The 10784-nt window shown below is 48.1% G+C and overlaps 1 protein-coding gene across 1 annotated transcript; it reads left to right on the top strand.

Moving 5' to 3' along the window:
* The first annotated feature begins 1111 nt into the window (after positions 1 to 1111).
* MESD (mesoderm development LRP chaperone) lies at positions 1112 to 9504 on the top strand. Its single transcript, XM_086364212.1, has 3 exons — positions 1112 to 1340; positions 6787 to 7019; positions 8314 to 9504. The coding sequence occupies exons 1-3, from the start codon at positions 1134 to 1136 to the stop codon at positions 8570 to 8572; spliced, it is 699 nt and encodes a 232-aa protein (XP_086220338.1). The 5' UTR covers positions 1112 to 1133; the 3' UTR covers positions 8573 to 9504.
* Positions 9505 to 10784: the final 1280 nt, after the last annotated feature.

Below are 10784 nucleotides of genomic sequence, written 5' to 3' on the forward strand. Positions count from 1 at the left end.
CGCAGGTCTCCTTCATTGCAGGCAGATTCTTTACCCTCTCTGAGCCAGCAGGGAAGCCCATGCTGACATAAACACACATATAAATGCAACAAAACCATTTCCAGAGACACTTTGGTGTTTGTAAATATACAGAAAAATGTATACAATATTCTAGAGAGTGATAACTGGTTTGTGTGGGACAGAATTGTGGCTGGTGTGGAAGAGAACACACTGTACAATGGTCGAATATTTTACAGCTACAGTAAGGGATTTGTGTCTTTCTCATCCAATTAAAAATTTTAAAGTCAGCACATCAACCATTTAAAATCCGTGGAATTTTAAAGTATTTCTGGCCTGAATCTTTTAAAGCAAGAAACAAAAAAACAGAATAATTCAACCTTCAAAAGGAATAGACAGAGCCGCCAATATGAGGTTAAAATCAGAAGAAATACTGAAGTTGTTTTACAAATGAAAAGTAATGATTTAAAAAAACAACTTTTTCAATTTCAAGAGATGACAATAATATTGAGAGACGGACTGAATTCTTTCTACTGAACAGCAAATTACTGGGCCCAATCTATTTGTGATCTTCTGAGAAAGCTGCTTAACCTGCCACTGGCGTTTTTAAAGGAAACTGTAGGAGACTCAGAGGAAGCGTGTGACCGTGAAACGGGCTTTCTTAGAGCAATGAGCTTCCAGAACTTCCAGCTCCACTTCATTTCACAGGCGAAAACCTGAGGCCTCGTGAGGCGCTGTTGGAGGATTCCTAGAGGCTCTGAGGGAACTTTTGGACCTGACTGACTCGTTAAGAGGGAAAAAGGTCGATCGCTGGCAGAAAATGAAGGAACGCGCCACACTGGGCAGAGCGCCTATGCTGGACCAACGGGAGGCGACTGCGGGGCGGAGCCAAAATGGCGGAGGAGGCGGGGCTTCCGGAGGTGGGCCCGAGGAAATAGGACGGGGCGGAGCCTGGTAGGTTACCGAAGCCTGGGAGGCGGGGCCAAGGGGGCGGCCTTGAGTCCATGGAGGCGGGGCTGAAGGCGTGTCCCGCTCAGGCACCGGCAAGGGGCGGGCCCAGGAAAGAGGCGGCTTGGGGTGGGGCCAGGGCTCGCGCAAGTCTGGTCCACGCGGCGGGGCGACGCTGCGCGGCGAAGATGGCGGCCTCCGGCTGGGCCCGCGCCGCCGTGATTTTTCTCTGTGCCTGTGATTTGCTGCTGCTCCTGCTGCTGCCGCCGAGGGCCTTCGCCACCGAGGGCCCGGCCGAGACACCCGGCGAGGCCACCCCACCTCCCCGGAAGAAGAAGAAGGATATTCGCGACTACAATGACGCCGACATGGCCCGTCTTCTGGAACAGTGGGAGGTCCGCGGCGCGCGCACACTCTCCCGGCTCTTTTGTCCCGGGTCCCTTCCTAGTGACCTCTTACCTCTTCTGTCTTGGGACCCTTTACACCTCCGTCTTGGTGTCTTTTGACCCCCTAACCTCCTCTGTCTGCATGCCAATGGGCCTTATGACCCACTCCAGCTACCGCTGACCCTCAGTGCCTCCTCTGACCACTTCCCCATCAGTCTGCCGACCCCTGCCCCAAGCCGTTCATCCCGATGTCCTCTTTTCACCGTTCCTCGGGCCACTCCAGTCATGAATCAGCCTCTCACTCTTCAGCCCTATTTGTCATCAGTGCCCTGGTCGCCTCCGCGTTGCTCCCCGTGGTCAGCGAGCCCTTCTAATGAAGGGCGTGGGGAGACGTTTTCCATCCCACTCCTGAGAACGGGGTGCGTGGGTGGGTGAGGGGTATGGAGAGGATTATCTTCCAAGAGCGCCGTTTCAGCTTTCGTCGTTCTGCCGCGTTTTAAGTAAGGATTCACAGTTCCCATTTTGGTATATATGCCTGTTGAAAGTTTTTGTAAGTTTTGTGCGTGCCTTTACTTTTTTGGATGGGGTAGGAGGCCTTTTTAAAGGCTAGTGGTTTTTTATTGTGGAACTCAGATTTTTCGTTCAAGGGAGCAATGACTTGGTATTGTGCGAGTCAATTTTCGGGTTAATTGAATGGGCTGGAATGTGTAATGGCAGGGAGAGGCTATTAACCTTTTTAGGTGAAGTTCACAAACCAAAACCATTGTTGCTGCCTCTTGCCCATCCAAAGGTGGTTGTGTTTTCCTGGTTTATTTGTACTGCTGGTGAAGTAATGTCAGAAACTTGGGTTCCACTGCATGTGTGACCTTGAGTGAGTCATGTTTCCACCCTAGACCTCAGCTTCCTTATGTGTAGAATGAGATTTTACTGGATGATTTCTTCCAGTGCTGATGTTTTATTATATTGTGGTTTTCCATGTGTGTATGTGGGCTTCCCAGGTGGCTCAATGGTAAAGAATCCGCCTGCCAGTGCAGGAGATGAAGGTTCTATCCCTGGTCCAGTAAGATTGCCTGGAAGAGGAATTGGCAACCCACTCCAGTATACTTGCCTGGGAAACCCTCTGGACAGAGAATCCTGGCAAGCTACAGTCCATGGGATTGTAAAAGAGTTGGATACAACTTGGCCACTGAGCGTGCATGCAGGTGGTATATGTATTAAATAGAGATTTTCAGACGTGAGTTGTAGTACCATCTGATGTATTGACTTTGGTAGCTTTGTGATCCTCATTTTCCTTATCTTTAAAGTTAGGTAGCATCCCACTTTGCAGGGTTCCTTTTAGGTGAATTTAGCTCCCCTTTGCAGACACTGCAAATGTGAAAGCCCTGCCCGGGCAATTGCAGTCTCTCTGTGGGAGAGCAGATCTGTCTCTGGGTGCTTTTTTATTTTTAATCTCTCATTTAAAAAAAAAAAGTTATTTTATTTTTGGCTGTGCTGGGTCTTCGTCACTGCGCACAGGCTTTTCTCTAGTTGTGGTGAGCAGGGGCTACTCCCTAGGTGCAATATGTGGGCTTCTCATTGTGGGCTTCTCAATATTGGGCTACTCTTGTTGCAGAGCACGGGGGCACTAGGCAAATGGGCTTCAGTAGTTGTGGCACATGGGCTTAGTTGCCCTTCCCGGACCAGGGATCGAACTCGTGTCCCCTGGTTTGGCAGGCAGATTCTTACCCACTGTGCCACTGGAAAATCTAAGGGTGCTTTTTTGAAGAAAGTGGTAACCTCCTCCCCTGGTGGGGGTCCCTAAGGTCTTTCCCCATTCTCTGCCAGTGTGAAAGTCATCACTGCAGGGAAAGGCCTGCCTCATGTGTGTAGGGGGGCGGGGGGGAGGGGCAGGAATGGTGGTGCTCCTTCCACTGTGGTAATGAGTCCCAGTTGGTGTAGAAAAACCGAAAGTAATTCTTACATTACTGTAACCAGGTGCCAGCAGGTGCCGGGGAAGGGGTAGGTGGGGAGATAGGAGCAGAGCCGGACAAGAAAGTTTGTACTTCAGTGTCGCCCTGTCAAGCCTGTGACCTTGAGTCAATTATTCACCTTCTCTGGGCTTCATCCACAGCTCAGTTCAGTGTGCATCCTACAGGATTGTCTTGAGGTGAGTGAAAGTTGCTGTCGCGTCTGACTCTTTGCGACCCCATGGGCTATATAGTCCATGGAATTCTCCAGGCCAGAAATACTGGAGTGGGTAGCCATTCCCTTCTCCAGAGGCTCTTCCCAACCCAAGGATTGAACCTAGGTCTCTCGCATTGCAGGCAGATTCTTTACTGTCTGAGCCACCAGGGAAGCCCAAGAATACTGGAGTGGGAAGCCTATCCCTTTTCCAGCAGATCTTCCCAATCCAGGAATTGAACCAGGGACTCCTGCATGGTAGGCAGATTCTTTACTAGCTCAGCTATTGGGGAAGCCCTGTCCTGAGATGGGATATACTAAATTAACAATGCCTGTGACATAGTAGCTGCTCAGGAGATAGTAGCTGTTCTTACTGTCAAGGACCTGGGAGGAAGAAAAGCATTTACAGAATAAGGGAGTTCAGCTCTGTAGCTATGAAATTTGACAAACATTGGAGAAGTGGCGAAGCCAGTCAAAAATGTAAGACTGGCCTGAAGGCAGGGCTGCATAGAGTTTGGGAAAGGCCACTTGGTCACATTCTGTGCCCCCAGCCCTGCCTGGGGATGAAGGTGTGATCGCTTTCAGTTTAAAGGAAGTGATAGAACGGGTAAGATTACTCAGGGAAGCAGTGCAACTGAGAGAAGACCTGGACAATTGCACCTACATCTAAGGTGGTGGTTTTTCTGTCCGGCCCAGCTATTTGCGACTCTGGACTATAGCCTGCCAGGCTCTACTTTCCTTCACTATCTCCAGGAGTTTGCTCAGATTCATGTCCATTGAGTCAATGATTCCATCCAGCCTGTCTCATCCTGTCTGTAGCCCACCAGGCTCCTTTGTCCATGGAATTCTCCAGGCAAGAATACTAGAATGGGTAGCCATTCCCTTCTCCAGGGGATCTTCCCAACCCAGGGATTGAACCTGGGTCTTCTGCATTGCAGGCAGATTCTTTATCTGAGACTCCAGGGAAGTCCATACTATCTCCTGGAGTTTGTTCACACTCATGTCCATTCAGTCCGTGATGCTATCTAACCATTTCGACCTCTGCTGCCACCTTTTCTTTTACGTCCATGGTACTGTGTTTTTTCTTCTTTTCTTTTTGTAACTGAAACTCACAGTCAGACATATAAAATAGAAGTTAAAGGTCCTTGAAAAGATCCTTACTCTTGCTGTATGTGCTAGACTTCTGATTAATTATATTTTCATGAAAAAGAAATGGTCCTTGTAACCTATGGAGTTAATGTCATGACTGTTAGTGGAATCAGCTTGAAAAATAAAAATATTCTAGGTTGTTGACCCAACTAGAAGTCTTGAAGTATTCTAAGGAGACCATAAATAGGTATTGTGGAGAAATAGAATAGAATACAGTCAGAAACAGCCTGTGAGTTTGGCCACCAGGAGTTCCTATGTACTTTAAGAGGGTGATTTCAATAGTTGTTTGGAAGCTGGATTACAGAGGGCCATGAGTCTCAGCAAACTCCAGGAGATGGTGGACAGGGAAGCCTGGCATGCTGCAGTCCATGAGGTCACAAAGAGTCTGCCACGACATAGTGGCTGAACAAGTGGTAACAGCACCATGTATTAAGTATGTGCTGCTTGCCTTTATGTCATTAAATTCCCAGACAAGCTTAGCAGGGAGATGCTGTGATCACCCCCCTCCCTATTGTAGGTGAGGGAAATGATTTTCCACTAAGGCCACACAGCTAAAGGAGTGGTGCCTGGAGCCACACCCAGGCCCACGTGACAGTGCAGCTCATTTGCTTTCCTGCGGGTCTCCAGCAGCTCTTTCAGAGCCAAATGAAGAAGAAATGGGTCAGTTGAGAGGGTGGCAGAGTTGAGGAGAAGGTTGGCCCCACACTGCTAGGGCCGTGGGGATCACCCAGTTCTGCTTTTCCTTTTATAGACGAGGAGACAGGCCTAGAGGTTTATGAAGTCTGGTCCAAGGCCATGCAGGTGAGTTAGGGAGCTGAAGCCAGATCAAATATGGATCACCTTCAGACATGGCTTTAGAATTATCTTGTTCTCTTATTAAAAATATGTTTAATACAGGACATTATTGTTGATGTGTTAAGCCTCGGCCCTTCAGTGATTTGTCGAGGCCCACGTAGTGATATATAGGGGCTTTTTGTTTCATTTTAGGCTCTTTTTTTGTTGTTTTAAGTAATAGCTTCATTGTGATATAATTTACATGCCTTATAGTTCACTCATTTAAAGTGTACATTTCAGTGGTTTCTGGACTGTTCAGAGAGTTGTGCAACCAGCACCACAGTCAATTTGAGAACATTTACTTCACCCCCAGAAAAAAACTGTGGTCTCAGTCACCCCTCCCCGTGTTCCTCCCAGCCCTCCAGCCAGCCCCAGGCAACCTCTCATCTGCTTCCTGTCTATAGCTTTGTCTACTCTGGGTGTTTAGTATAAATAGACTCCTGCAGTGGATATGTGGTCTTCTCCTTCACTTACTGTGATGTTGTCAAGGATCACACATATGGTAACATCGAGCAGCACTGGTTTCTTTTCCTTGTTGGAATTAGTCTTTTCTCCAAGGAACAACTGGTTCTTTTGTGTATTTTTAATTCATTTATCTTACATTTATTTAGTTGGCATTCTGCCGTTAGTAATTAATTGTCTTGTTTATTTCTGTGGGCCTGGATCCAGTAGTTCTTACTTTGTTTAGGAAGTTATAAACCATTGTGTCATTATTTTGATTTTCAGATTATTCCCAATTAGGCCCACAAGCTCTGCTTCATGCTCGCTTCTGTGTCATCCTGACACATCCCATAATTCCCCGAGCACTTTCTTACTTTCTGATACAAGAAGATGTTCCAGACTAATTTTCTGTTTCCTTTGCCAGAATTAGCTTTTCCCCCGTGGAACACTAGTTCTTTTAAATATTTTTATCTTGTCTATCAAAAAATCATAAGTTCTGTCTGCTGCCTCCAATTCCAGCCCAATACCATGGGTGCATTCTTCTACTTTTGTATTTATAACTCCCCGCCCAAAGGGAAGGACCCAGCTCTCATCCTCAGCACATCAGAAGGTATTCCCTTCTCAAGCGTAGAGTTCACAGGTCCTGATTCAGTTGCTCAGTGGCATGTGGGATCTTCCTGCACCAGGGATCAAACCCATGTCTGCTCCATTGGCAGGCAGATTCTTAACCGCTGGGCCGCCAGAGAAGCCCTTCTGCTATGATTTAGATCATAAACCTGCACCTGACCTCACACGCGGATGTTCTTGCCTTTGCCGACTGTACTGCACACACTATGTGACGCTCCGCTCCCCCACCCCCCCATCCTTACAGAAAGATGACGACATAGAAGAAGGAGACCTCCCAGAGCACAAAAGACCCTCTGCACCCATAGATTTCTCGCAGATAGACCCGGGCAAGCCCGAGAGCATACTGAAGATGACGAAGAAGGGCAAGACGCTCATGATGTTTGTCACCGTGTCAGGAAACCCCACCGAGAAGGAGACGGAGGAGATCACCAGCCTGTGGCAGGGCAGCCTTTTCAATGCCAACTATGATGTCCAGAGGTAAAACTACAGCCTTGCTGAGAAACATGGGCTTTGCTGGGCTTTATCTCTGTTGATGCAGTGGGTGTCATTCCTGGCAATACTTAGCAGGGCCCTGGACCTTTCCTGTCTAGTCTGTCTGCTTTTACATTTATTTACCTAGTTTATTTATTTTTCTTTGAAGAAGACTACTCAGGTTTGGTCAAAGCCAGTAAATTTATTTGTTTGTTTTCATATCTCATTTGATCCAAAAGCCATTTATCTATGTATCTTGAACTTCTCTTTTATCTGAGTAAGAAGCTATATAGCTTAGCCTCTGTGGGGGGTGGAAAATTAGTTGATGTCTGACAGTGTGCCTCTTCCTTTAGAAGTCCCCGCGCACGGGAGAAGCTCTTCTGTGTAGCTGTGTTCACACAGAAGCTTGGACCAGACTCTGTTACTTTAAAGTGAAGGAGTCTGGTCATCATGGGTCAGTATGATCCTGAGATGCAGTTTTGAGGAATTTCCTTTTTCTTTGTCAATAACGATTTCTAAAGTGTAGCGTCTTCCAATATTTTAGTTCAGGAAGTACAAAAGGAATCAAAAGGAATACTCAGAGTGTCTAGGGTGGCGAGTGCTTTTGTGAGCATAAGTAGACACTTGAGGGAACGAGTGAGTGCTGTGGTGGTGATGGGCCCAGAGCTCTCACTGATATATGGAGGCGGGGGGTCGGGGGGGTGCTTTACACACGCCCGGACTCTGTTCTGTTCCTCTCTGCTCCTTGGGACCTGCGGAGCGTGGACGTGCTTGGCTGCTAGCAGTTAACCTCCGGGGTTGAGTTCTGTCCAGTCACCGAGCATCCTCCTGAGCCCTTTGTGGGCCTCTTGTGACCCAGTCCAAACTTGTGTTTGTCAGTCTCTGTCAGCAGAGGCCTTTGTCACATGAAACCTTAACTGGGCACTTAAGACTGTAAAACAGACCCAAACATCAGCCTCCCCTCGATTCCCTGAGAGAGGCCCTGAGCCCCGCCCATCTGCAGCCTCCCAAGGCCCCCTTCTGACACCTCCCTTCACATGAGCAGCCCCTGCACCACACACACAACCCAGGTCCTCTTTCTCTTTTGATCTGAGCCAAGTTGTTAAATAGTTGAGCCAGCTAGTACTTTCCAGCAGTGAATGTCAACAGCTTCTAGGCCTGGGGAAATAGGACAGTTTGTTCTGTGTTCATGTAGAATTTGAAGGGGATTCTTTTTTCTTAGCTAAGTGCTGCAGACCTGTTTTGAACTGTTAGCCCTGCACCAACTGTGTGCTGACCGTGGTCCCCTCTGTCTGTCCAGGTTCATCGTGGGGTCAGACCGTGCCATCTTCATGCTCCGTGATGGGGGCTACGCATGGGAGATCAAGGACTTTCTGGTCAGTCAGGACAGGTGTGCCGATGTGACCCTGGAGGGCCAGGTGTACCCCGGCAAAGGGGGAGGAAGCAAAGAGAAGAATCAAACCAAGCAAGAGAAGGGCAAGAAAAAGAAGGAGAGAGACCCGAAACCCCGGGCTTCGAAGGAAGACAATCGGGCTGGGAGTAAGAAGGAAGAGCTGTGATGGGGCGTTCTCCCTGTGCAGAGGAGGAGGGCATGGGTGACCACACACACACAGGCTTCCCGTCTCTGCTGAGAAAGGTCTGCCATGTGGCCAGTTTCTGGTCAGCAAAAGAATTACTGTTTAAAAGGCTTCAAGTAAGAGGACAGAGGGTTTGTAATTAACATGGAACACTGACAGATTCACCTTTATCATAAAATCACTTTCAGTGGAAACCTGCAGGTGTGACTTTTTCCCACTGAAATGTGGAGGCATCTCTGGCTGGACCGTGGCACCGCACCCTTGGCCTGACCTGCAGCCTTCTGTGTTGTTTCCCTTAAACAAAAGGATACCACATTCTCATCAGACGAACTTAAGACTCTCAAATGGATTGAATCAGGCTCTTATAGACACCACATCCGTAACTGTAAAATTAAAAACAGGCCACAGGAGCACCACTCAGTGCTCCGACATCTGCATACACAGTCAGGACGCCAGGACACGTGAATCCCAAATCTCTGCAGAAGACACAGAACAGAAAATCATGCAGCTTGAAAATCCCGAGTAATCACTTGAAATTTATTGGATTTAAACCCCTCTCATCAGTTAGGAGCACTCTTGATATCAGTCAGATTTTGTGTGGTCTGTGAATCCAGGGGTTCTGTCCAAACAGGACCTTACTTAGGAAAGTCGTGCCGGTGTCACGAGTCACGTGCTCCATCTAACGTGATGATTTTCCAGGGTGTGACTCGGGCATCAGCCAAGCTTCTAAACACGTTCCTTTGTTAAAGTGCCTAAACTTGTGGTGATTTTGTATGGTACTAATACGATGTGTTACCTGTTACTGTCTGACATTGCTGTTCCTGTGTCACAGCCTGCTCTGAGTGACAGTTACAAAATTTATACCCAGCTGTCATTTCTAAGAACTAAAATTATTTGTTAAAAAAAAAAGAAAAGCTTCCATCGTGATTTTAGCAAATTCAGAAAAGTTTAGAAAACATCATCATTAAAGAATGGTAGAGTGAAACGTCTCCCCCTTCCCCCCACTGCCACGTCCCGTAGAAGCTACTGTTAATTTGTTCTCATAAAAAAAACAAACCCCCAAACACACCAGTTTATAGTGATCTGTAGGATGATATGTGTTTCTTTTGGCCTCATGGTACCTAGTTCCCCTTATTTTGGTAACTTATTTTCCGATTTCCATGTAATGATCCATGCACTCTTCATTTTCTGTTCTGTGCTGGGTTGGTGGGGCGGGGGGTGGACGTTTGCCCTGTAGGCCCCCTACTCCAGGGTGGAATTAATCCTAGGGTGAGTTTGCATGAGCCACCTCAGGAATCCCTGGTGACTCAGACGTTAGAAGAATCTGCCTGTGATGCAGAAGACCTGGGTTCAGTCCTTGGGTCAGGAAAATCCCCTGGAGAAGGCAGTAGCAACCCGCTCCAGTATTCTTGCCTGGAGAATCCCATGGACAGAGGAGCCTGGCGGGCCACAGTCTGTGGAATCTCAAAGGGTGGGGACACGATTGAGTTACCACACACACCCCGGGACGAGGTGTTTTTTGTTTCTTGCACAACTTACACCCAGGGGAGAGGCTGCAGCTGCTCTTGCCACCTTGCCCCTCTCTAGGGGAGAACCGTCTCAGGCTGGAGGAGGAAGCAGGCGATGGGGAGAAGCAGGGAAAGAGCGGAGTCCTGTGCGGTCAGCTGAATGCCTGCATCGAGCCCTGCCTGAAGCCAGCCCCATCCACAGGTGTTTTCAGTTTTCACTTGGGCCTCTTAGGTTTCTGCCATCTGTGCCTGGGCCACTGTCTTGATCCAATGTGTATCTCTCTTAAACAGAAGGGCGTTCACTTCACCCAGCCCAGCTTGTGTTCCCTTTGAACTGTCACAACGTGCCTGTCCACCTCTTTGCTTCCTATGGGACATGCAGCCACATCACCCTGTACTAAACAAGCATCTGTTATGTGCTGGGCTCCACTGAGTGCCAGAGACAGTGTACCCACAGCCCCTGCTTTTGTGAAACGGTGATTTGGTGGGAAAGACAAATGGTAATCCTGTACAAAGTGACATGGCAACTGTTAGAAACAGGAAAGAACAACAGTGCCAAGACGTGGAGGGATCTTGGGATAGTCAGAAAGGACCTCAGGCAGGAGGAAGGAGTAACCAGGCAGAGGAAACAGTCCATGCAAAGGCCCTGTGGCTAGAAGTGACAGGAAGGACAGCAGGAAGGCTGA

The sequence above is a fragment of the Bos grunniens genome, chromosome 21 (genome assembly GCF_055505025.1).
Source record: "Bos grunniens cultivar Pamir isolate PY7600 chromosome 21, Bosgru_T2T1.0, whole genome shotgun sequence".
In the NCBI taxonomy this organism is placed as follows: Eukaryota; Metazoa; Chordata; class Mammalia; order Artiodactyla; family Bovidae; genus Bos; species Bos grunniens.

Excerpts from the sequence above, each read along its gene's own strand:
- MESD (XM_086364212.1), top strand. The coding sequence starts at position 1,134 with ATGGCGGCCTCCGGCTGGGCCCGCGCCGCCGTGATTTTTCTCTGTGCC. Across the intron at positions 1,341-6,786 it reads GTCTTCTGGAACAGTGGGAG|AAAGATGACGACATAGAAGA; the intron begins GTCCGCGGCGCG and ends CCATCCTTACAG. Across the intron at positions 7,020-8,313 it reads GCCAACTATGATGTCCAGAG|GTTCATCGTGGGGTCAGACC; the intron begins GTAAAACTACAG and ends CTGTCTGTCCAG.